The 27532-nt window shown below is 38.5% G+C and overlaps 1 protein-coding gene across 2 annotated transcripts; it reads right to left on the reverse strand.

The window, feature by feature from the left end:
* Nucleotides 1–110: 110 nt before the first annotated feature.
* LOC112155731 (GRB2-associated-binding protein 1) lies at nt 111–27532 on the reverse strand. 2 transcript variants are annotated; one of them, XM_024287585.2, is made up of 12 exons: nt 27010–27532; nt 16894–17022; nt 16400–16565; nt 13760–13949; nt 10551–11170; nt 7921–7997; nt 7731–7840; nt 5843–6138; nt 3783–3879; nt 1241–1370; nt 1024–1158; nt 111–867 (listed from the first exon to the last, which is right to left on the reverse strand). In XM_024287585.2, exons 1-12 carry the CDS (start codon nt 27082–27084, stop codon nt 682–684), a joined length of 2211 nt encoding a protein of 736 aa, XP_024143353.1. In that variant the 5' UTR covers nt 27085–27532; the 3' UTR covers nt 111–681. The 2 variants fall into 2 exon arrangements, with proteins under 2 accessions (XP_024143353.1, XP_024143352.1); XM_024287584.2 differs by having other exon boundaries at nt 13760–13952; nt 27010–27531.

The following is a 27532-nucleotide window of genomic DNA, read 5'->3' on the forward strand; positions in this document are numbered from 1 at the left end:
TCCATATGGTTTACCTTTGGGCTGAATTTGTGGGCCCCATCTGTGACACATAGAGAACTGTGGCCACAGTAACAAAGGTTACTATTGATAACTATTTTTTTTTTTTTTACTTCAGGCCCACAATAAAAACGACACCAGCAGCTGGATGTTCAGGTTCTCCCAGAAAGTGTACCTGCTGCCCAATCGATTTTACCACTCAGTCCCAGTTGAGAGTCCATGTCCTAGTGTCCTAGGGTTCAGGACGCTCTCGAATACAAATCACATGTCCAGTATGTACAAAGCTTAATGTTAAATTTTGTTTTATTTAAAGAAATTGACCTAAACACACATGATATCAGGATACAGAGGGAAAACATCTTTTTCTTTTTTTTTTTTTCATAAAGAAACTCATGTTAGAGTCAAACATTGTTTGTCACCATACAGTAGTAAATCAAAAAATGCTGTAATATTTGGTGCTGTCTAAGAGTTAAAGTAGATCAATACAATGACATGTTCGAGAAAGTAAACCAATAGATTCTGTTCTATCCTCTTGACACTAAAACATTGAGTCAAATGTACCAGTAGACCAAAGTTAGGTGTTTGTGGGGAAAACACGCCGTGGTTATTTCGCACAATTCCAAAAGTGTGATGTTTCTTTACTGGAGTTAAATAAAGTCCATTCATCTGTGTGGTTTTTGTCTCTTAGGTTTTCTCCTTTTCAGTTGACATTCTCCCATCATGCCATGCTTCCCGGGTGTTCTTGAGGGCTTTGGTCCTTTTGGGGTCCACCACCACATAGTCAACACGCGTACGCTCGCCTCGTGCTCGCTCTTCATCTCCTCCTCCCTGCTCCGAGCTGCTGGTTCTGCCTTTCGTCGTGCATCGCTTCTGCTCACGGAAACACAGATTTCAGAAAGGAATCAAAATTTGTTTAAATTTGCAAAAGGAAAAACATTTTGGTAAAGCGATTACATTTTAAAATTTGGTAAAAAGCTGCCCTCTATTGACCGCATGCATTCTTATATTTGGTCAGAGGTCTCCTACCTGTCTCGTTGGTGTCGATCGTCCAGTATGAAGGTCCAAGTCCAGATACTCCACCTGCTTTTCTCTTTTAGGTCGCTGTAGCAACGGACTACTGGCTCCGCCTTCTGATGCTCTGTGCAGCATTAGCCTGAGAGACTACCAGCAAACATATTTAGACTGTAGCTTCCAAAACAGAGATAATAAGCTGCCGACTGAAATAGAGGACTCAAAAGTTTACCTGCTCTCCAGCACTGAGGCTGAGGTTCGAGGGGACCATAGCCACATAGCTGTCCTCCAGATCATCCGAGTCAGAGGAGGGGGAGGAGCTTTGAGCAGAGTGTGGTCTGATGCAGCCCCCACTAGAAGGACTGGACAAAAAAATGTCAATTCCCAAACCTTTTATTCTTCATTTGAATTAACTGTATTAGGAAACATTCAAAATTCTAATTTAAAACAATTAAACGTACAGAAGCCGAATAATGACTACCCTACTTTTTTTTATGTTTTACTGTGATAATGAGATCCATTATCTCATTATCAGGGGATAATGATTTTTTTTTTCTCATGATTATTACATCCACTACCTCATTATTACAAGAAAATGGAATTTGTTTTCTCGTAATAACAAAATCCACTATCAAATCAAATCAAACTTTATTTATAAAAGCGCCTTTCATACTTGGTGCAGCTCAAAGCGCTGTACAATTAAAAACAAAACATACACAGTAAAAGCCCAACCCACCCTTCACACACACACACACCCTCCCCAAAACATATACACCCATGACCCCACACACAATGAAAACAAAAAACAAACTTGTAAAACAAACTTGAGGCTTGGCTCTGCTGTGAGGAGATGGTATGGAGGATTCTATCATACCAGGAGTCAGCTCGGTCAAAGGAACATCGCCACGGCGCCCACCCAGACCGGGACAGCCACGGAGTCCACTCCACAGCTGTGAGGCTGCAGTGCAGGACTCCAGCCGCCCCAGCAAGGGCGAGAACCACGGCAACGACCCCAGACCAAGAAGACAAGTCCTGATATGATAGAACCCACAGGAAACACTGGGGGTAAAAATGACAATAATATAATAAAATTAAATACATAAAATGTATGTAAAATAAATAACATTGAAATTGAAATTAAATGCATAAAATGTTAAATAAAATCCATAAAGAAGAGAGATAAATGAATGAATAAATAAAATAAACAAATGATTAAAAACTACTTTAATAAATGAGCAGATAAGATCAACTAAAAGCAGCATTAAAAAGGTGAGTCTTGAGCCTCTTCTTAAAAACCTCTACGGTCTCTGCGGCCCTGAGACTCTCCGGCAGGCTGTTCCAGAGGCGAGGACCGAGGACCATCAGGACTATCTCATTATCAGGAGAAAATTAAATTTGATTTCTTGTGATAATGAGATCTATCATCTCATTATCAAGAGAAAAAGAAATAAATTTTCTTGCGATAAAGAGACCCACTATCTCTTTATCAGGAGAAAATGAAAGAAGATTAAATTTGTTTTCTCGAGATGACAAGAACAACTACCTCATTATTAGGAGAAAATAAAATGTATTTTATCTTGATAATGAGATCCAATATCTCTTTGTTTTCTCATGATAACAAGAAAATGAAGAATTTACTGTAGTGCCCCTCTCTCCTTTTCACGCACAGAGACACAGAGACTTGATTTGTTTGATGTCTCTATTTAGTGGTTAATGCAGGCCATAATTAATAGCTTACACAGACTACTCTCAACAACAGGAAAAGAAACACTCACATAAAGTTGTTTTTTTTTGTATATATTTGTATTTATTAGTGAAGCTATCCCCCTCAAATACTTTAATTTCTTCTAATGTATCAGCAACTACAGTTTATTTCCCTAAAAGTTAAATGACAGATTCCATGGCTGCCGAATGTCTCTGCCTGGTGCGTTATAATAAGAAAATTAATTTTGTTTTCTTGTGATAATGAGACAATGGATCTCATTATCACAAAACATCTTTAAGGAAAAAAGTAGGGTGGGCTGTTTTCTGGTCCATAAAAACAATTAATATGTGAGACAAAAAATACTTAAAACAGGTTATTAAATTGGAAGGATAACATTTTAGATGTTGCAGCTACTGACTGTATATGAGAACTGGGGTGAGTGAGAGTGATGCCAGCCAAAGAAAATAGTTTATTTTCAGCTCCAACCAAATAAAGTCAATTCAGTCCCCATTTCTTTGGTGATACGGACGCCGCCATGTTGGAGTCCGATGTCATTAGTGAGCAGTGATTACTCTATCTGCGCCAGTATTTCTATGGCAACCACTCCCACCAATCAGGAATGAGCTTATTGGAAGGACACACCCTCTCCTCTTGAAAGTAGGCTACAAAATGACATGTTAAACTTTTCGGGCGTTTCACGTGGGTGCGAGCAGGCTCCACCTACTTTTATTGAGGCAGCTGATTCACTCGTTTATAACTTAAATTCCTTACAAAAAAGAAAAATCATGAAAAATATTGGATTATCAAAAATGTATCACAGCTAGAATGGATATTCTGTCTTATAAAATAACTACGTAAAAGCTGTTAATTTCACTATATAAGGGGGAGGGGTCACTTAGTCCAGTTCTCACATGCAGTCAATTGTTGCAGCTCTCTCCAGTGGTCTTCATTGACATAAATCCACAATAAGTCTTTGATGTGACCAGAAGATGGCAGCAGAGCGGCAGAAGTCCAGTCATTAAAGCTGCACTTTCACTTTGAACTTCATAGGCAAACATTTTTTCATTACCCTCTTCTGAAGATTTGAGTGACAGGTGAGCGCACAGGAGGCGGGACTTCCTGCCAGTCTTGTGGTAGTGGAGTGATTTCCAGGGGAGCTGGTTTCACTGAAAGACAGAAGAAAGTGGAAAACTTCAAATCATCTTATCTCAATCTAAATTACAACGATAGACTAGCACATATTCTGCTTGAATTACACCAAAATATATTTTTATGTTCTTATTTAACATAATCTTTTGTCCAGATTATGCTTGAAACCCAGTAATTCCAAAGGGTTCACATATTTTCCCATTCAATTGGATTTCTGAGGATTTTTTTATTCAAATCGTGAATCAGGAGGAGGTGAAAACATGCTGTTTGTTAAAGTCGTCCTATGACCATTTTTTTATTTAAAAAAACATTCCCGGTATTGTTTTAATTATGATTATGAATTTTTTTAACCCAAATCTTACAATTTAAGTGTTTTAAAAAGCCATTTTTTATGTTGATCTGAAGCTTCTGTTTCCTGAATCTCCTCTGAGGGGGCGTGGCTTTTGGAGCTCAGCTGAGCCCCGCCCCCGACAGCCTTTTTGAAAGGAGAAATACTCAGAAACGCAAAAACGAAATGATTTCTTATTACATTTGTTTCCTTTCATAAGAAAAATGCCACAAATACATGTTAAAAACTGGAAAAAAAAAGGATTTTCATCAGTGGGGGACTTTAAGAGGTTATTTGTGGGTGTAAAAAAATACGCTGGTCGGGCTACAAGCTCCCAAAAACAGATCATAAGAGGATGTGAGGCTCTGTAAATGTGTATCTTATACAGATAAGTTCAAACAAGTGACATTAACACACATTAATACAGGTAATGAATGGAGAGCAGAGGATCATCTTAAAGAAGAAGCAACAGAAATCTTGTTTGTTTGCAGATGATCATTTCATTTCATTGAAAATCCAATAATGTGATTTTCTGATAGATTTTTTTGTCTGTTCTGTCTCATAGTGGAAGTATGATTATGATGAAAGCTATAAGCCTCATTTTAAGTGATAGAACTTGCACAGTTGATGCCTGAATTAAAGCTATTTTGTCCCACTGCAAAGACATAAAACTGTGACATAAAAATTCATTAATACAAATATGATTATTTGAATTGTGGACCAATTCAATTTTTTTCGTTAATGACAATTTTATTGCATTTTTCTACAGACAAACAGTAAATATTATGATATATCAGCATTTCTGCCTGTGGAGGAGAGTCACTTTTGTCTGTCATGTGACTCCAACGACCACAAAAACGAGGAATAAGATCTGCTTAAATGTGTTCTCCAGCTGTTTTCTGTTGTCTCAGCTGTTTCCTTCCAAACTGCGAAGCATGCAGTGACATCTGTTTTTTAATATCATCACCGCTATTGCCCTCAGCCCATCCACATTTAAACTTCCTGTAGGTCAGTTGTCCGCTTTCCCTTTTTAGAACTACCGGAAGTTCTGCAGAACTCTGAAGGCCTGAATATTTCATCTGAAAGTTTGCGTGAGCGGCTGCTGGGCGAGGGCTGGCGCGTGCTGCTGTCATGAGCATGTGCCGCTGCTCGTCAAGCAAAGAGGGAGGACGTGAATAATTGAAGATGAAAGAGGCAGGAGGAGGACAAGAGGAGAAAAAAAATTAAAAAAAAAACAGCAGGAACAGAAATCAGCCTCATCTCTGACTGGAACAAATTTTCACAACTCAAAAACAAAAGTGGTTCACCACTTCTCCTTTATCTGTCTGAGTCGATGAGACTGTTCTGTCATTTTAACACGTTAACCAGACTGGATTATAGACCCACTCCGATCTGTTGTACAAGTGTTTCCAGTGGTGATTTAATTGTGTTTATGCTGTTTTTAGCCAAAATTCTGTGTTGTTTTCTAGGACATAGTTTCTCCAGAGCGGCAGGAGTTCATTAGAAATTCACCTTTGAGTTGTCCCTTATCAGAGAAATGACAAAGGATCATGTTAAAACAGCAATATCACAATTTTGATCAGAGTGGACCTTTGACCAATTGAATATTTTTTTAAAACATCAAAGATAATTCTCAAGTATCTCCTACTGACCTTTCCTCTGAGGCTTCAGGTTGCGGTGGATGGGAGGGGGCACGACTTCGGGTTCGCCCCTGCTGGCGGTGCTGGGGGTGCTTCTGTGGAGGGGCGGCGTGACGGGAACCACTGGGATCAACGGGGAATTGCGGAACCCCATGTGAGCAGGCGGAGGCACCTGCCTGCCCAGGAACGCCAGGTCGGCCGACGGCGGGAGGGCGTGAGAGGGGACAGGGGCCGTGTGGGGGGTCATGGGGACATAGTTGCACTCGGGAGGGTGAGAGGAGGGGCATGAAGGAGCACTGGGGGGCGCCCTGCAACAAGACAATTCAGCAAAGATTTTAAAAGAATTCCACAAACTAGTAAAGAGATGAATCCACATAATATTCAGATTACTGGTGTATTATTACAATACTAATTATTCAAGAACACGTTTAACCTTTAATCTCAGATTACCAAGATTAAGTTTTCATTCTGGTGATTTATATGTTTGGTAAGCGACATTAGAAGACCTTTTGAGACGTGTTTCTACTCAGTATCCAAAGTTACTCTGATGCTGCTAGTAGACTTTCTCACAGAAATCATTAAGATATGTATCTGGAATATTCCGGATTTGACGATCTTGATTGAGGATCAAACACGGTCAGCACTCATTAGTACACAACATTTTTCAGTTTTAATTTCTGCAGAATTCGGATGTAAATTAAGGAAAATACTGAACTGTAAATCCTCCAGTGCACTTTGTTGCTGTAAATATGTTGTTTTGTTCTGGAATATTTCAAAAAGTATTTTTTTTCTCATTCTTGACGTGTTCAGGATAGGATTAAATAGTAATATGGCAAAAAACAGAACCATGGACAGTAAAATATATAAATAAGACTGTTGCTTTAACCCTTTATTATTACTTTATGTTACTTTAGTTCACATTATGAATCGTTTCTTGTTTGTACTTTACTTATTTGACTTCATGCAATACAACAGTTTTAGTTAATTCTTTACTTTTTTACTGTAATACTTTACATTATTTAACATTGTGCAACACTTTGGGCTAGTACTTTGCTAACTTATTTTTGTATTTTATGTTACTTTACTTTACACAAAACTTTACGTTAATTCTTTTCTCACTATTGTACTTCACATCACTTCGTGTCCAACACTTCTTGCTAGTACTTTACTTTACATACTTATTTTTTTATTTTAGTACTTTACAAACTTAATATTAGTACTTTATTTACTTTCTTTTGTACTTCAATACCTTATGTCACTTATTTGACGTTACATTCTATAAAAATTCACATTAGTATTTTTCCTAACTTTTTATACTGTAGTACTTTACGGAATTTAACAGAGTCCAATGCATTGTTAGTACTTTACTTTACATAATTATTTTTGTACTTTAGTACTTTACGTTACTTTACTTTACTTAATATTATGAAACACTTAGTACTTTATGTACGTACTTTCTCATTTTATGTTACTTTAAACGAAGCTATATTTTAGTACTTATTTTCATACTTTACTTTGCTTCATTGACTTTATGTCATACAAAACTTTACATTAGTACTTTATTTACTTTTGTCCTTTATGTTACATATTTGACTTTGCATTATTTATATAACATTTTACTACTTTTGTACTTTTCATTACTTTCTTTATGTTATGTTGACCCAAAGCTGCTTTTTTCCGGGTCAATACCAGCTGATTCACAGCTACGTAAGCATCTCACTACTTTAAAGTTTTACAAATCTGATTTTCTCTGCATCAGAATCTGTTGGAATTCCATTAATTGCATAAACAGTTACGGTAGTCAGGAGAATGTCAACACTGGCGCTAAAGTTCCAATGTTTAAGGTTTAACAGACTTTTTTTGAAATAAAAGGAAAATATTGTAATTTGCTGACACATACCTCGGTGCCACAGGAGGGTCAGAGGGGGCGGTGCTCATAAAAACATAGTTTTCATTCACGTCTTCCTCCTCATGGCCGAGGCTGCTGAGGGGAACCATGCCTTTGTTAAACTGAAAGAGATCGAGACATCGGCAGAACTTACAAACGCGTGAATGAGAAGGTGACGGCTGACATGTCAGCTTTGACTCACAAAGTAACTGTTGAAGCTCTCGCTGAACTCAAACATGGTGGCTCCGTCGGGCATGGAGCGAGGAAAAGACTCGCAGCCTGGAAGACAAACACGAAAACACACAAACCCTTTGAAGTCAGTCAACTTCCTGAGAACGGAACGACGACCGGCATTGATGTGAAGCCCAACCACAGCAGATTCAGAGAACAGCTGCTTGTTGTGTGCATCTGAAACGGAGCCTAACCAGATCTGTGTGCTGATGGGCAGCAAACACGATCAGGTCCAGGCATGCAGGACTTAAAAGAATCGTCGGCTAATTCTTTGTCCTAGAGCCGTCAGCTCTGGGAAGAGCTCATTCTCCTGCTAAAGATGTCGGTAGAACTTCCATGCTTTACAAATACAACAATTGCAGGTTCTCCTCTCAATAATGACGCTTGCTGCAAAAACAGCAGCTTATTTCTGTAAAGAATAAATCCAACAAAACAGCTCAGTGAGGCCTCTAAATCCTCTCAACCTCAGGGCTCAAATCACCTCCGAGCTGCCAAAGTTCAAACTCTTCCTGATGATGAAAACACATTTTAAAGCGGCTGTACAGTTTAAGGCGTGTATTTGGCTTTATTAATATTATTAATTTTGTTGAATTTTGGAGGATTGCAGAGCAAAAGTGAGGGGCAATACCATGAATGATTTAATCCAAAGACATTTTTATGAGTTGTCTTTGAACGAAACGTTTTGACTGATCTAGCAGACAAACATCAGTTTTGAAGTTGTGGTTCTGTTGACAGAAGGCTGTACTTTCATGCGATCGCCGCTGTCTAATATCATTGGGGTAAGATAACTGTCCAGACGAAACATTTGGAAAAAAAAAGGCAAAAATAGACATATATTGTTATACGTTTCACGTCTTTTGTGAATACGACTTGTTTTTGTCTTGAATAAAAAGTTTCTCCAGTTAAAATACTGTCAAAGATCACAAGTATATCTAAATATATCAGGTCACAAAACTGAAATGCATGTTTAAATGAAGTATTCTATGAAAAACTCTGGAAGCAACAAGGTAGCGTCACTTTTGTGAGTTCACCGCTCTACAACTTCAGGGAGATGATAGATCAAAAACTCTCTCAGGAGTTTAACTTTGTAGCTGGTACTAAAGGTGATTATTCTTTTAAGATTACAGCCAATTCTGAGGTCAAAGATCAACAAAACTTTGGTTGTGGTTCTAGACTTGACCTGGTGGCATGTGTGTGAAATTTCATAAAGATCTCTCAAAAAAATAGCTTTTTCTTCTTCAATGTGCAAAGCTGCAGAAAATCACTAAATTTTACACTTTACCACAAAATGGCCGCAAAGCTGTTGGTCCTGTGGCCATCCTATAATAGTTTTAAAACTTCCTTTGGATGCCCCCCATGTGTTTGGTTTCATAAGTGGATTTGAAGAACATTTTTTTTGAAGTTCTGCAAGGGATTCATTTTTTGATGACATCAGGGCTGGTTTTACTAGGAGCGTTTAGTAGGAAACGGCAGATTTCCAGAGGGGGCAGATACAATGGCGGCAAAAAATCATTAGCTGGAAATAGAAATTGCCAAACATCATTAGACGGAATTAGAAAGTCCACAAGATTTCAGAGTGGTTGACTTAAAAAAAAGATATTAACCATAGTCTTCGGATTTGTAAAATGGTCAGACCTTGACGATGAAGCTTTGGCTTCAGACCAATGTTTGTGTTTGTCTGCAGCTAACTTCAACCCTTTACACAATCAACGGGGTGAATCCATAAATTCTTTCTAGGAGAAATGCAGATTTGCCACTTTATAACACTTTATTTTAGTAATATGTTTCATTTTGGTAAAATGCCGCTCTAAATTCTTGCTTTAGCATAAAGCTGTTTTTCTCTGTATATCAGCTAATTCATATTGATCACGTATGAAGGTTTGCTATGTCAAAGAGCGTTGTAGGTTTTGACAGGTGTTGGAGGTCAAAAACATAAAACGCAAAAAAACCAAAGTATTAGCCATATATTAGCCTTTTTCGACCAACAATAAGAATGTTTTAAGACCAAAGTGTGCGGCGCACGGGTGGAACGTTCCAGTTCTCTACTTCCTTCTCTCTAATGATTTTCAGCCGCCATCTTGTCTGCCACCAGGTCCCCCCTCGCAAATTTTGGTAAGTTTTTGAGTTTGTGGCGGGAGCAAAAATTTTGCTCAAAGGAATGCAGAATAGCAAAAACAGTCTGGTCCTGGACTGCAGCGGGACAGAATAAAACAATTACTCCACATCACGGGGTGTGTAGATGAAGCTAAACAAATCAATTCTTTCCATATGACAGCAAAAAATTCAGAAAAAGAAAGAAAGTAGGAATAGATGATGAGCCTCAGTATGCATGCATACTTTAAAAAGTCGTATTCAAAAACAAAAGCTTATGTTAAATTTAAAACCAAATGTAAATGTAAATAACCAAATGTAAAATAAAACAAAATTAATTTTTAGCAAAGTTTTCCACAAGGTGTTGCTTTTCGCACAACTTTGTCTACAAGCAGATTTTTTCAGTCAGTTATCTTACCCCATATTTTTCATTTTTTGCAGTCTTATTCAAAAAGGCACAAAAAGGTGAACCAAAGGTGTGTAAATAGACCGAAGACGTTGTGCTCGTACTTGTCTGGGTACGTCCTGGGATGGCAACAGTGCTGCTCCTGGTTGTGCGTCCTCCATCCACACTCTCGTTCCTCCGCTCTGACTCAGAACTTGTTCTGGGAAGCGTTGCTGGCCCAGTGCACACCGAGCTGGTTTCTGTGGTGGAGGTGGGGGGCTTAGGGGGGCGAGGAGGCGGAGCCGGGATGGAAGCGAGGAGCTCCCCCTGGGTTAAGGAGTCGACGCTGGGCGTAGAAGATGGACGATACAAGGGTGGAGGTTGCGGTGTGGATGCCGGACGGGGAATCTGGTAGCTGCTGGAGGTAACTTGGTGCACGGCGAAGTCTTCCCTGAGAGGGCGCATGTGGATGTCTAAAGAGTGCTTTCTGGGGTGGGGGGAAGGGTGGCATCGAGATTTGCCGGCTTGTTTCTGGAAGTCCGAGGTGGCGTCTAGAGACTGGCTGAGAGGAGTCGTCATGGCAGCCACCGTCCAAGCAGCCGTCTTGTAGGAGTGGGAGGAGGGTGTGAGGCCGCTGGGAGGGAGGGAAGGAGAGGAGGATGAAGAGGAAGAAGCTGCGGAGGGAGGGGGGTTGAGGGTGTCGTTGTACTCCGTTTCGAGAGACACAGAAGAACCCAGAGGAGGCCTGGAATGGAATTCAAACAAGAGTTATATTTAGATGTGAAGCGACTTGATTTGTACCGTAAATACAGTTGGCCACCAACATTGACTGAAGAGATGGAAATCTTTCCTGGAAGAAAGAGAAACGATTATGTAACACTCGGGTCTTTCAGAGACCTGTGGGTGTGGATCAGGTTGACACTATTTCTAAAGTGAGACATGTCTAAACTTGAAACTTGTGTAAATGTTTTGACAGCACTGCTGCAGCTCTAGTCACAAGTGCTCTTTGGGGTGAGTAAGGACTGTCTGGAGGCAAAAAGTAGGTACAAACTATCAAGATTGAGGACCGTTCTGTGAACTCATAGAACGAAAATATTCAGGGACATTTTTCCTATGGGCATGCTGCAGGTGACAGGTCATAAATGAATAGTATAGTGTCGTTTGTTTGATCGTCCTAGGACACTAGGGACCACAAACACACCTTAGGTCGTGGGCCAAACAGAATAAAGATACTGAAAACGCTAAAACGACATTTTTAAAACTTTAAAACTGTAACTTTTTAACATAATTATTAACTAGATATATAGCATTAACTGTAATAATGCTAGTGTGCCATAAGATGCTAGTGCTGATAGCTGGAGATGCTGAAATTGATAGCTAAAAGCACTGAAGCTGATAGCTGAAATCAATGAAGCTGATAGCCAGCTGAAATATTTGCTAAATGCCAAATTAGGCAAAGAAAAAAAAACCAAAAGAAAAAAAAGTAGGTTAGCCAAAACAGCTAGTGTGTAACTAAAAATAGCTAAACTTCAAAATAGTTTAAAAAACTAAAACATAAGGCCAAAAATAGTCAAAACAGCTAGCATCTAGCTGAAATATTAGCTTCAAAATAGCTTAAAAACTGCAACTTTTTAACATAATTATGAATAATAAATATTATTCCAGAATATATCAATATAAAAATTAAATAACTCAATATTTTACTCTCCATAAAAATATATTTTTTCAAAAATATACAAGTTTTCAAAATTATAAGCACAAGATAACCGGTACTAACAATAAAATGATCTGGAGGGCCGGATCCGACTTTGACACGGGTTCTAGGAACACTTCTGTATTACCTGCAGTGCATTTGGTGGCAGCGCAGGATCAGTAAGTAGCCAGTACCTGCACCTTACTAACCAAGCATCACCTGTGCGTCATAAGAGCTTGAAACTTTCATGACCCTTACGAATAATTCATAATACACTTACACCTGCATGACCATGGTTGTTGTGAGCTTTTACTGATTTGCACATTTGGTTTGACAGAAAGTTTTACGTCAGACACTCTTACTGTATTTTATTGAGGCTGGGCCACAATAAAATGGACCCAGACCCACGTCCTCTTGTGGGTACAGAGGCAGTAGCGTGAATGGTCTTACTTAAGGTCATTGCACCTCTGAAAAGCAAACCCTTGTTTCCTGGATACAAGGTCTGCACCAGGGATAGGAAACTCCAGGCCTCAAGGGCCGCATCCCAGCACATATTCCAACATACCCCGCTCTGGCATGTTCTAATTGGCTGGACGCACCTGAACTAGATAATCAGTCATGAGTAGGGCTTGGATATCTGGAAATTATGCACACACTGGTCCTAGAGTTGCCTATCCCTGCCTACAACCAGCCAACTGAACAATCCAGCCGCTTGTTTTCTTGCACGTCAATGATACGTTACAGTTCTATGGCGCCCCTTGAGGTGCCGTACAAGGTTCAAGGGATGTGCAAGACTCTTGGAAAACCCAGAAACACCCAGTCAACCCCTCGTACCGGTGAGTTTTTTGACACTATTGACACTATATAATGATACTACTTCACAAAACAGGACTCTCTATCATGCTGGGGCATGAGTCTCAGATGTAAAGGAGTTCCCAAATTTTTACCTTTTATTGATTAAATACAAGTATACAGTATTTTCTACATAGTTGAACTTCAATAAAGTATACTAGGAACAGTTTCTTAAGTCTAGAAATTTTTGCATGAAATGTATCTTATTCCATTCTACCTTTTTAAGTAGTACAACACCTTTGTCGCCTGCTTGTTTGTGTATTTTAAGGAGTACCGTGTTCCTACTACCTCTTTCTCAGTTCATTAGAAGCAGAGATTTTTGCTGTGTTGAGTTCTAGAAATCTAGAAGTAACAGCTAAGATTTCTTTCTCATGCAGTTCCTTTCCAAAACTAGTTTCATTTTTCACCACATTTGCTGTTTTCTTTGCAATCACTTAATCTTCCATGGAAATTCAGTTCTTGGAAATGAAGGCGATACTTGGAAATTCTTCATGCTAAAATGTTTTCCAACTTCCTGCATGCTCATGTTTTATTCAGTCACTTTTTACCGAGTGACACTCTACCAGTCTAAGACTGAAAAGGATAAAAAAAATTATATATTGGTTGGGTTTTATATCTCATAAAAAATATTTTGTAATAACTTGGTGGCCCAAGTAATCAAGAACTTTAGATTTAAAACTTGTGTCTTTCACAAAATATTTTGTCACATGAGTGAATATTGTTTTACATTTTCAGAACAAATGATGTCTAGCTTGTCTAGGCTTGAGCTGTGGTGGAGTGTCTGCTTACCTGATGTGACTCTGACAGTTGGACAGCCACAGGTAACCTTCTTCTGCACTGCTGTAGGGCTCTGGGTGTTGCACCCTGACGGGGTCATAGGGGGTCGGGACAGACCCTGCCATCATGAAGACAGAGGGGGTGGAGCTGGCGGTGGCCATGGAGGTCATGGAGGTGGTGGAGTTTGACGATCTTTCTAGAACTGCTGAAAAAATTATGATTCAATTGCACCAATTGGGTTTTCTTGCTTTATTGTTTATTGGTTTGAAAAAACAATTACTTCCTGCTTGAAACAGGCCAAAGGAACTGGAGCCAGGTCCGTTTACAAGGTAACCACTAAGTGGCTTGTTACAGAAATAAGTCAGTCTCCATTAACTTCAGACATTAAAATCGTAATTTTACAAGCAATTTAGTTTTAACCTTTTTTTATATGGTGAAGATTAGTTAAGAATAAGTATTGTTTGTTGTGCTACTTCTCATTTGAAAGACTTCTGATTGTTTTTTGTTATTTTAGCAGAGGCTGTAGGGAAAAATGGCTTCAATTAGACCCAGTTTGGACCAATGGTGACATTACCACCCAATTACTCTATTTTTGCGAATCTGTTTTCATCCTTTGAAAAAAAAATGTTGCACTTTTACCTTCTTCTTAGTTTTTCAATAGACCTTATCGTTTTGATGTTTTAACAGACAGTTAACAGTTCACCATGTAAATGACTTATTTGAACATTGATTAACTTTCTATAATGCTACACATTGAATCAATTAACAAAAGTTCTGTAATTTGCTACATTTAAAATGACTCTTTTTTTTTGTCAAATAAAAAAATGTTTTGATGGTTTACTCAAATCATAAATTGTATTTGATAAAAACTAATATTTTCTAAATATAACAAATTACAAAAATGTCATTAATTGATCCAATATTTCACTGTTTACAGTGAACATTGTTACAAGTGCCAACCCAATGACAGTCCTCTTCTAAGATGGTCACACTGTATTACAAGACACTTCGCCAATGAATGGTCTCTTTTTAACTTGTGTTGAAATAGAAGGTACATTATTGCTACAGTCACTGTGCGATTGGGAAACACTTGTAGTATCTTCAAGATTAGGTGCAGCAATTTTTAAAAAGTAATTGAAGTCATGAATGGAGACGACAGCAGTCAGGTGGCAGATGACGCTTTTACAAAATGGAGCGACAGCTGGGTGGCCAAAGACAGCTCTGATTATATGATGTAGAAAATTCTGGGGATCTCTGGGACCCTTCTATCTGTCAATTATGGCGCTGCTGCTTTCTTGCCATCCACCTGTCACTGGATTGCCAACAAATGTGCTTGGGGGGCCACTGACCGATGTCAAACATAACTTTTTCCTAAAACCTCTACAGCCAAATGTCGTCATGCGGCCTTCTGCCAAACTTGCAGAAAACTTGGATTTCGGTTGCTGAGCGGTGATATTTTGTGAAATGTGACTGTAGTCAAACTAAAGTCCTTGAACCTTTGTGGTCTTCAATTGAGTTGTAATCTTCTAAATCAGGAGTAAGGAACCTGCGGCTCCAGAGCCACATGTGGCTCTTTCATCTCTCCATGGTGGCTCTCTGGCTGAAGAAAAATAAAATAATGGTAATTTTCAAAAGAATTACAGTTCTGTTTTAGCAACATTTGCTTGTTTGTTGCCTATGGGGGTTTTAGGCTAATTTAGAGTTTAGCTTCTATTTTAACAACAGGCGAACATTTTTCGGCTAATTAGTTTTCTGAGAAGTTTTATGCTAATTTGGCATTTAGGTAATATTTTAGCAAAATGCTGGTGTTTTCAGCTAATTTGTTATCTAACCAAAGTTTTTTGGTAATAATTTAGAATTTAGCTTCTGTTTTAGCAACATGCTAATATTTTTGTCTAATTGAGTTTGCTGAGGAATTTTAGGCTATTTTGGAGCTCAGCTAGTAATTAAGCAACAAGCTAGCTTTTTTATGCTAACTTGGAGTTTAGCTAATATTTTAGTAATATATGCTAACATTTTTGGCTAATTTGTTATCTACTTGGGTTTTTAGGCTAATTTGGAATTTAGCTTTTCTTTTAGCAACATGCTAACATTTTTGGCTGATTTAATTTACTAAGGAATTTTATGCTAATTTGGAGTTCAGCTAGTATTTAAGTAACGAACTAGATTTTTCGCTAATTTTGCCTCTAGTAAAGGTAAAAGGTAAAGATTCGGCTCCTACTAGGGTTTGATCAGTAGAAAACGAGCCCAAATGGCTCTTTTACTGTTAAAGGTTGCCGACCTCTGTTCTAAATCAATCAAAGCTCACATAAATGAGCTAATCTTAGTGTAAGATTAGCTCATAAAAAGATTTAGCTCCACATTGATCTGTCCCCAATGGTATCAATTCCATTTTTTTCACTAAGAAAAGCATATTTTAACTGATTTTAGGTATTCAAAATCTGATAAAGTATAAATTTAACTGAAAAAATCACTTTATTAATTTCCGTGATACTGCAACACAGTGGAGGACCTTTTCCCAAATCATGTTCTGTTTTCTCCTCCAAACAGGTTTTCACGCTGACTCAGTCACAACTCCCCCACACAAACACAAACACACATGACCAAAACAAGCAAGCAAACAAGTTGGATGTGTGTGGATGTTAGCTGTACCATCATCTGTGGGGTTGAAGCCACAGAGCAGGCAGATGGACGTCACCCAGCGGTTCATGTCCTCCTCAGACTCAGCCACCAGGTACCAGACCCTCTTCTCTGTTCTCAGGTCAAAGACGAAGCTGCTCTCCAGCTCCTTCTTCGTGAATGACAGACCAGCGTCCACCTAATGGAGATGGAAGGAGACATCCATGTGTCAAACAGTAACAAAAACAGTATCTATCATCTTTAGCAATGTTTATTTAAACCATACAATCATCTTGTGACTTTTTCTGAGAAGAGCAAAGGTACATGAGTCAATTCCTCTAATCAGTCTCTTCTAATAGCTTATAAAACCAATTTTTATAAAGTTCATTATTTGATTTTCACTTTTTTTATTTTTATAAGCATTTTCCATTTATAAACAAAACTAACAAACATCAGATGTGTGTAAAGCAGAAAAATAGAGAATAAATACAAAAAGTAGGCAGGATAAAATCTCATAAATCATTTACCTGTTCGCACAGATTGAGGTTGATGGTCTTGATAGGCTGGCGGGACTGTTGGTTCTTGTAGTACTGCAGGACATCCGGCTCTCCAGTCAGTCGACCACTTCGAAGCACAAACCAGCGTCTTTTCCACGCCTGGACATAAGACAAAATACTGTTTATGTAAAATCAGTGGATAAAATATTTATTAGTGACTAAAACATCCTATTAACCTGCTTTAGTGGTCACATGGTTACCAACTTTTAAGCTAAAATTAAGTTTATAACAAGATCCAGGGTCACTCAGTTTAAAACTCCCCGTTTTTCATACTTCCACAAAGTCACAAGTTTAAAAAAAAATATTGTCAATTAACCCAAAATCTATTGAATTGAAACAGAATTCCGTTCTTGTTAGTTTGCTTGACAAAAAAAAGCTCAATCGCAATTAACAGTTTCCCCATTTTTAATCAGTAATACATGCATTCTGCCGGTAATATTTATGCAATTTGCTTGCAGGGTTCACAAAGCTAGAATATCTTCAGGGTGAAACTGTGTTTTCAAGCCTCTTCCTAAGGTGTTACTGGTGTGTTGAGAAAACGTTGTCTTGTGAAATACAACAACAGAAAGCAGTTATAATCTGAGAGATTAGCTAATCCTTTGAGACCTGGCAGCAGCAGCAGGAGGAGGTAGGCGTCATGCAATCATGCAAAACAGCTACTTTCATGGAGCAACCTGTATCGGTTTGCTTTAAATGTGGGTGTTTGAGTGACGCTGAAAAAATACACTGAGAACTGCAAAATTGTATCTCTTGAAACCTACAAACTGTAACATGTAAAACTAAACAGTAAAAAGTTTGAGAATGTGATCAAAACCAAGATTTTTACGGTGTTACAGACCAGATTAAGTTTGAGACTGATTGCATTACAGACGCGGTTCACGTCTGAGCCAAAAGATGCACTTCTGCAATTAAAATAATCTCTCAAATTTTACTCTCATCATAAAAGCTGTTGCAATTTTGGTCAGACACAACTCATACAAATGAACAGCCTGTCAAGAACCATAAATAGTATGTGTTTAAAGCCTATTTGAGCCTTGAAAACTGATTGAACAACCAATATTATTGCATTAAGACTTTAGAGCGAGTCACCGTGTCTCCTTGAAGAGGAGTTGGTTTAACTTGATGATGAAAACGATTCTGTGATGTGACATTTGTATTAGATAGAGATGGGATCTTAGTGTGCACCCAAGTATACAGTTTTACTTTGTTGTGAAGTTTAGGCAAAGAAAACAACCTAAAATGGAAATTATACATGCGGATGTAAGGTGTATCCAGTATATTTTTCAAAATAAGAGCTGTTTTCCACTGTACTCGCTATCAAGGAGTTTTATATCTCATTGGTCGCTATGTTTTTATCGTGATATAAGCATTATGTCATATCGGTCATTTAATCCAAGACCATGGCAGACGGGTTTGTTGACTAGTACTAGTACGACTAGTATATAACTGGCAGGTTGATGAGTGAACCTACTTGAGTTCGGACTCTTGAGAAGTCGGCAGCAGAGCCTCCGTAACCAATTTGAGTCATCTGACCGCTGACGCACTCAAGCTTTAACAAACGGATTCCAAGTTTCAGCTTATTTAAGAGACAAAAATAATTAATTTGTGTTATTGTGGAAAATTGTCAATTTTAACCCCTTTGAGAATCAAGCTCTTGTTTGATATGGGTTTTATTTTGTACCAGTTAAGTTCATTTAATTACTGTGGTATTATATCCCAAACACCAGGTTCTGAGAGGCTAAATCTCAAAATGAAAAGATGTTTTAAGAGACAAACCATTAAAATTAATGTTGAGTTTGTATGAGCGACTGAATGTTCCAGGATCTGGACGGTCGTGTTAGGTAACATCATCCTTTCTCTCCCACACAAACACTAAAACTCTCAGCAGTTGTTTTTCTCTCTCGTATCAAAAACTTCAACCACACGGTCAGTCCGCTGTTATCGTAACGGGCAGTGTCCTCTGAGCGATCCACAGGATGACACCTCATACTTCAGCCATGACTCACCGCGGTGTAAGTTTGCGGAGTGTTAGTGTGTAGGCGGGGCGCTAAAGACATTTAGAGGTGTGAGGCGAAGCATTAGGAAGAGCTTTGATTTAATAACACGGCTCGAAATGACCTCACAGGTCTGTGATTACAGGCGGGAAAACTTTCAGTCTGTTTGCATGTTTGGGTAAACTCCCACTAGTTGTTATCGGGATCATCTCCTCTAGTCCTCGTCTTTGTTTCTCAACAACACCAGCAGAGCTGCACACAAACAGTGTGTGTGTGATCACAATGAGCAGCAATTAGGCACCAGAGAGGACGCCAGCCCCCCCCTCTCCAAACACACACAGGAAGAGGAAGTAGCTGAACAGGAAACACTGGCAAGAGATGGCAGTGGGGCTACGGGTGTTTATTTTCTACCCCCCAGGTTGTTTAATCCGTTTTCTTTAGACAACTGGCCAGAGGGAAACAGCAACAACGTTTCTACAGCTTCTGAGTCGAACATTAGAAATGGAGGCAAAGATGGAGGAAAGCTGGAGAGAAACACACCTGGAATTTTGAGAGAAATGAAAAATTGATGTTCAATTAAAAAAAAAAAAAAAAAATGAATATAATATTTTTGTCTCTTCTCAACGGGTACAAGGTCTATAAGATAACATCAATAGTAGATATAAAGGACAACTCTCTACCAATAGTATTATTAGTACATATCTGTTTATAGAGGTCTCTTACACTTTGATTTTACAAAATCATTCACTTTTTGTGATTTTTTTTTCACACAATTGTAGCTTCTGTAGAGAAACAACATTTCCACGAACATCCATCTGGAGTTAAACCGTCTCGGAAACTTCCAATCCAACATATTTATGCAACTTCATGTCTTCATTGTTCAAAAATCTAACAAATAAAGACCCAGCTTGGGACATTTTAAGGACAAATTCCACTAAAATACCAAATGCAGGTAGAAACAGAAAAAGAGGCAGACACCTCTGCTGAAAATAGATATGTATTTGAACAAGGTTTAATTATTTATTTGTCAATAATTATTAAATAATGAAATTGTATTTATTAAATTTATAAATAAACAAAATGTATTTATTAAATAATAAAATTGTATTTATTAAATTTATAAATAAACAAAATGTATTAATGTATTAAAAGTATTTATTCAGTTAATAATTAAACAGACAAATAACTAAATGCATAATGTATGAAATTAATAAATAATCCATTTATTAAAGAAAAATATGTATTTAATTAATAAATAACTTACTTAATAATTTACTTCTTTTTACATTAAATTAATAATAAAACATATATTTATTAATATTTATTTATTTAATACATGATTATTTATTTGTTTATATAATAAATAAATACCTGGATTAAAAAAAAAAATTAAAGTTAAATAATCATTGAAAAAATTACGTCAATCATATAAAATAACTAAATTAAGTGGAAATGTATTACATTGATCATTTTAACAGTCAATTGTAAATTTGTATTGCAGCTGTTGGTAAACAGTCATGAAATCCATATAAAAATGTATCTATATTTCAACATTAAGGTCTGAAATGGAACATTTTTCAGCCCATTTTCAAATTTTCTTTAAATGACTAAAAATGATCTGACAATGACATAAGAAAAACAGTCTTACCAAGAAGATTTATTTCTTATTTTAAGAAATAAAAATAAAAATGAGACGTGTTTTCTCAAGCAGGTTATTTCACTGTTGAAAAACTTTCTTAATAAGATCATTTTTCTTGTAATTCATTAAGTAAGACATTTCTTCCTGAAACAAGGCTGTTTTGCTTTCTTTAGATTCAGTTTTAGTCGTGAATAAAAGCATTCATCATCTGGATGCTACTTTGACTTTCTCACAAACCTCAGATTTGGTCTTTCCGTGTCAGCTGCATTTGGAGTTCTTTGCTATCCGACTGATGTTAAAGAAACACGTTTAGATGCAATATTGATAATCCTTCCTGCAGCGCTACCTCCTCCTAAACATGCGTTTCCTCTATTGACCTTTGACCTGGACAGGAAACGGGCACAATAGATCCAAAAAAGAAAAACAAAACAAAAAAAACATTTCCTACTTCCTGTCTGGAAACCAAAATTAACTCCAGACCTGAACAACAAAGTTCCGTCGTTCAGTTCCTCACTTCACTCGGTTATTTTAAGGGATGTCTTTAAATTGGAGCGCCACGTTCCTAAAACTGAGGAAGATGCAAGTTTTTCCTGTAATCTCAGTATTTGTGTGGTTCAAAAGCAGCTGGATTTCTATTTTTTTAGCTTCATTTTACAGCAGATTAAGTTGTAGCATAAATACAGTTTTATGTGTATTTATTGTTTAAGGTAACACAGCTGATACGAATGTATGAGGATTTGGTGAAACTCAGCACTGTGGTCAGAGTCTCATCATTGCTGAAGCTGCTGACCTGACATTACCTCAGCGAGTTGGCTCGACTGAGCTGATGTGTTTGGTTATGAATAATTGTCACGAGGGAAATTAGTTTTTGATTAAAACCTTCATTTAATCATATCTGGAGAAGAGATCAAAATTGTTTTAGCTGTTCTGCATCTTCAAGTGTGGACAGGTTAACTTCCCATGATCCCTTTCTACATTTATAATAGAAAATAAGCGAACACAAGATGAAATGTGCTTTCAGCGAGCAGCTAGTTTGCTTTCATCGTCATGTTTGTTTGAATCCGAAAGTAAGTGGAGCAACACGCTCCACCACTATGTCCAACTTTATAATATATATATAAAAAAAACAGAAGTTGACCTCTTTTTCTTTTCAATGGCTAAATTTACTATCAGTTAAGATGGTACAAGGGGAACATTTGTTCTACAGGCGGTGACAAGTCATAGGGAACAAAACACACGAGGGTAAAAAAGGTGAAGATGGTGAAATGTGAGTGTGTCGTGCAGATCTTGTGTTTTTTTCAGACCCCTTCTAACCTGCAGTTAGCACAAGTAGCCCGTTAGTGATGTTCACATGACCTACGTATCTCGTGTACATCCCATGCTACCAGTATTTGTGTGTGGTCAGTAGCGGGTCCTAAAGTCTAGATCAGGGGTGAAGGGACAACCTCCTGCTGGTTTTCCAGAAATCCTGCCTTATCTGATGCTGAATGATTGAATCAGGTGTGTTTGGCTATCAAGGAATATCAGTGGCAGGTTGGTTAGAAAACTTGTAGTACACTGGCCTTCAGAAACTGGATTTAAGCACCCTTGATCAAGACTTTGGTAACGGTTACTGACCGAACGGAATAGGGGCACCTTACAACAGCCTCACACGTATACAGTAAGTGCATGGACCTTCTAATATCCTGCAATTACCACACGGACAACAATGGAATGTTCAATTTTCAACAACGCCCCTTGAGGTGACCGTATGAGCCGCAAGACACTCCTGTGCTCTTCAGGCGAAGCGTGCAGGTCGTGTGGATCTATGACCTTCAACGGACCTGGACAACCCTTGGGTAAGTAAGGGTGAAGTAGGTACAACCCAGGCATGTTGTATGGATCTTGCTTTTCTTGAACCTCTTCTCAATTTCTGAGAACTACCCAGTTTGACTGTTAGAAATTAAATAAATTGGACAATGAGATCGTAGCTTGTGTGGACAGAAACCCTACGGGCACTAACGCATCTCATGCACATCCCTTGTGACTGGTATTTGTGTGCAGTCAGTAATGATTAATAAAGTCTAGAGTGTTGGGTTAAGGACACCGTACAGCAGAATAACCCGAACGTTATAAGTGTGTGGAACTTCCAGTATCCTAATGAAAAGTTCATGGTACACATCCCGCATGCCCGACAATACTATGTTCCATTTTTAACAACGCTCTTTGAGGTGCCTACATGAGTCACGAGACACTCCTGCACTCACTGCAAGATGCAACCACACTACTTCATCTCCACGACCCTCAATGGGCCCAGACAACACAAGGGTAAGTATGAGTGAAGCAAGAAAGACCCAGGCATGTCATACAGATTTTTCTTTTCTTTAACCCCTCCTTAAATCCTGCAAACTACCAAAATAGCCCATTAGAGCTGTTAAGCAGGTTGATAAGGTCTAATGTAAAGCATTAACTTCCTTACTAACATAATGTGTTGCATATCACCACAAAGCCACTTTTATTCATGTCCTAATGTGTTGGATTTTTGTTGATTGTGTAAACCAGGAGCGTCAGAATCCAGGCCTCAAGGGGCCACCAATCTGCCATTGAAGCTCCTGATTGGCCTGAGACACCTTATCCAGGTAATCAACAGCAGTGGAGAAAGGGTTTCTGACTGGTGGAAGCATTCAGAGAGCTACCAAGAATGTGTTATATTCTGGTGTTCACCCCTTCATGCAGTGTGTTGTTAAGCCCTCTGCTATCCTAGGAATGTTGACATTGGGTCATCTAGACCCCACAAGACAGCGTACTGGAATTTTTTATGATTTTTGATTGTCTCTGGTGTCCGTGGAAGACATGAAATCCTGTCGACCTTCATCCCCATTTATCATGAGATGGATAACACGTTAATGTAAGGATGGGGTCATCTGGACCCCAAAGATAGCAAGCACAAGGGTTCATTTGCAGCATACCCATTTATCCAGGACTACTTAATTTAGCATTACCATAAACTTTTTTTTAATATAAGCAAAAATAAATTCAGATATAAAAGGATCAAAGACAAAACTTTGATTTTTTTATGTGCTGCTAAACTACTAAAATTATTAGATGCATAGAAACATCTGTTGAGACACAATTCAAACTACGACAGATGATAAGTTTTGTGTCACATTTGACAAACCAGACTAGAAACATCTCTTTTGTTGAGCTTGCTTAAGGCAGGAGCTCAGATTTCAGAACTTCTTCCGGCTACTTTAAGGTTTTAAGAGGTTTAATTGAGAAAACAGAACTCTGGATGATTGAATGAACAAACTGCGTCTGACCTTTGGGGTGTTGAACGTCTGTTTTTGTACTCGCAAGGTTTACCTCATCGTTCTGAGGCTTTCTGCCATCTGTGTGTGAGTCTTTGTGTTTTTCCAAATCTTCTAAGTCTTCAGTGAAGCCCCCCCCCCCACCCCAGCTGAGAGTGATTAGCTCATTGCATCACAGAGCTCGGCACACAGAGGAGGGAGTGTATGACAGGGTACACCCCGCCAACTGTATTGTAATCCGTGACAAGAACACGTGCAGCCTGTTGCTGGCGTTTTAAGCGGCTTTGTGCATTTTTGTGGTGAAAATAAAAGCACAGCTGGTGAGAGAGTGAGTGTAGATACACACTGGGCTGTTTGTACCTTTAAGGCTGGTTGTGGTAGAATTCTCTACAATACAGTTCAGGACATGAGTGGGACCAACAACAGCACTCTCTTCTTTATTCATTTGTTTATTGATAAATGAGTGATTTATATTAGTTAAAATTAAGCTTTTTAAGGCAATCTGGTAAAGACCCTTGCATCTACAAAGTAACAGAATTTTTTTTTTTATGTTTTTGATTAAATCTGCCCGAAAATATCATTTTTTATATATATATGGGATACACATGTCAATTATGATACATTGCGTGGTTTGGTACGTTTTTTTTTCATAAAAATGTTACTTTAATTCAATTCTTTTCCCTAGTCTTGCTCTGTTTTGGAATTTATAGATTTTTGTTTTGTCTCTGCTAATTTAGTTAATTTTGTTATTTTTTGTTAACATTTTCATTAACATATTTTTTTGTTTTTTTGTTGTTATACAGCAAAATTAGTGTTAGATCTTATTTATTTGTGATTTTCACTATAAAAAATTGTAAAGTTTACAATTCGGAATCAAGTGTTTTGTAAAGTTTCCGGTTCATAATTGCTTAAAATATTAAACATTTTTGTGAAAAAATGAAAGAAAGGAGGCTGGAGTTGTACTAAAAAGACAGACATGACCACAAAACACAAATTTAAAAGGAGAAAATGATCAAAAAGGGCCCAGACTACTCTTTGATAAATGCTACATTTTTTACATCTCTATTGTTGATGATTTTGTCAGAATGAGTCCCTTCTTGACATCAGAGGCTCTTTTGTCCGATGTGTACATTAGTGGGTGAGTCTCCCTAAACAATCCGTGCCGCCCTTTTCCTCTGCGGGGAAGAAAACCGACTGACCTTGAAAGAAAAAGAGGAAGTTCCGTGAATGAATGAGAGAAGCCAAAACTGCTAAAGGAGAACTGAGACGCAGAGCTGACATTTCTTGGGAAATGAAAGGTTTGGAGAGAATATGAAGCGGAGAGATGAGGACCGCTCCGCTCATTGGGAAGGCATCTCAGAAATGTGGCAGACGTGTTTGTTTTTCCAGCTAAACTGCTGCTCAGCACGCCAAGCTGCTGGTAGAAACACAATTGTTGCTGACTTTTTCTTCGTCATGTTAATTTTCATTAATAAAATTAAACAATTGGAGTTGCATTTATATTTTCTTTAAGCATATACCCTAATTTTGAGCTTTGAGAATAAGTCACATTTCCCAACAAGTGACCAAGAAACTCTTATTTCTCTATCAAGTATGTTTTGTTCCCCTTACAAATGTAGTTCATTCAGTAAAACATACGTTTAACTCATAAAAAAATGTAGCTGATGTTATTTATATTGACTTATTTGGAATTGAGAACAAAAACTGATGGAAAACTCATATTAGCCAGGCAAATTTGTGTTGCCAGTCGAACATATTTGAGAGATAATTGTAAAAACTGGAATGGTTACTTACTGGTACAGTGAGTATTTGAAGAGTATTTGAAGTGTGTTATTATGCCATAACCCACTTTTTTTTTTTTTTTTTTTACACACGTGTTCAACGATATAATCTTTTTGCATATTTTAGCCCACACCTACAGACCCCAACCGTATTCTATGGATCTGGGGCGTCTTGACCTTAAACCATATCCTCCAGATCTGGGGCATCTTGACCTTAAACCCTATCCTCCGGGTATAGGGCAACCTGACCCTTACCCTATCCTCTGGGTCTGGGGCATCTTGACCCTAACCTTATCCTTCAGGCCTAGGGCGCCTTAACCCTAAACCTAATTCTATCCTTCGGGTCTAGGGCGTCTTGACCCTAACCTTATCCTCCAGGTCAGGGGCATCTTGGTCTTAACTCTGTCCTTCAGATCTGTCGCGTCTTAACTTTAACCCTAATCCTATCCTCCGGATCTAGAGGATCTTAACATTAAACCCTATCCTCCAGATCTGGGGTGTCTCGACCTTAAACCCCATTCTCCGGGTACAAGGCATCCTGACCCTTACCCTAGCCTCTAGGTCTGGGGCGTCTTGATCTGAACTCTGTCCTTCAGATCTGGCGAGTCTTGAACCTAATCCTAGTTTTTGGATCTTGGGAGTCTTGACCCTAACCCCATCCAACAGATCTTGGGCATCTTGAACCTAACCCTACCTTTCAGATCTGGGGCGTCCTGAACCTAACCCCATCCTTTAGGTCTGGAGCATCTTGCCCATAACTCTATTCTCCATATGTGGGGCGTCCTGACCCAAACCCTAACCTATCCTCTGAAGTCTTGACCCTAACCCCATCCAACAGATCTCAGGCATCTTGACCCTAACTCTGTTCTCCAGATCCGGGGCGTCCTGACCCTAACCCTAACCTAACCTCTGGAGTATCCTGACCCTAATCCTATCCATTGGGTCTTGGCCGTCTTGACCCTAACCCTAAACAAATTAAGTGTGACCAAAGACAGATTTCTACATTATCCACATATATTTCAACATTTAAAAAAAGTGCGGCCAAGGAAAAAGTTCAACATTTTAGAAAATGACTTCCAAATAATCACTTTAAATATTTATTTCTGGGAGTTTTCAGTTTTAGTTTTGCCCTCCCAAAAAAATGAAGCAATCATAAAAAATTCAAGTGGACATATTTTGAAAGTTTATGATCCTCCAAATTTGACAAAGTCCAGCATTTTTAACCGAGCAGCAGCTGACAGCTGTCACTTTATTGCTTTATTGTTCTAGGTGTGCGACAGTAGAAAGCAACCGCCTCTCTGGTGGTGATGACACAGTGAATGTTTGCACTTTTCATAACATCGGACATCGTAAAGTTAACATTTCTGGAAATCTGGAATACTCACGTAACGCCGCAGCTTTTTCTCTGGCGGAGATTTTCGCAGCCACCCTTCACACACCACATCTCCTGCCCCGCTCATCCTTTAAAACTCTTCTGATCAGATGTCAAAGAGGATCCTTAGCATCAAAGTCATCCAGCTGGTCAGAGAGAAGTCGTTCCTGTCGGATTCACAGATGAAATAAATACAACTTGCTGTCCCGGCTTCCAAACTTTACTGTGATCCGTCCTCCAACCGGTTGATGACCCCTAAAACAGTTATTAGAGCTTTTACAGCACTTCCAGCAGCCCGGTTTTTGTTCCGTTCCTCTGTCTCCATGTTATCGGACAGTTTCCATGGATCGTCCCATGTGAGGCAGAGCTGCTGCATTCCCCTCAGTCTGAGAGAGCAGTTCCCACCTCCCTCAGAAAGACTGCCCTCTTCCCAGCAGAGTCCCTCCTCTTTCTGTTCCTGCGGGAGTCACACAACAGACTTCAGCTCCTTCTCGTCTGTCTTTCTCATGTTTTTCCACAGAAACTCATAGAAATGC

The sequence above is a fragment of the Oryzias melastigma genome, linkage group LG18 (assembly GCF_002922805.2).
Source record: "Oryzias melastigma strain HK-1 linkage group LG18, ASM292280v2, whole genome shotgun sequence".
NCBI lineage: Eukaryota > Metazoa > Chordata > Actinopteri > Beloniformes > Adrianichthyidae > Oryzias > Oryzias melastigma.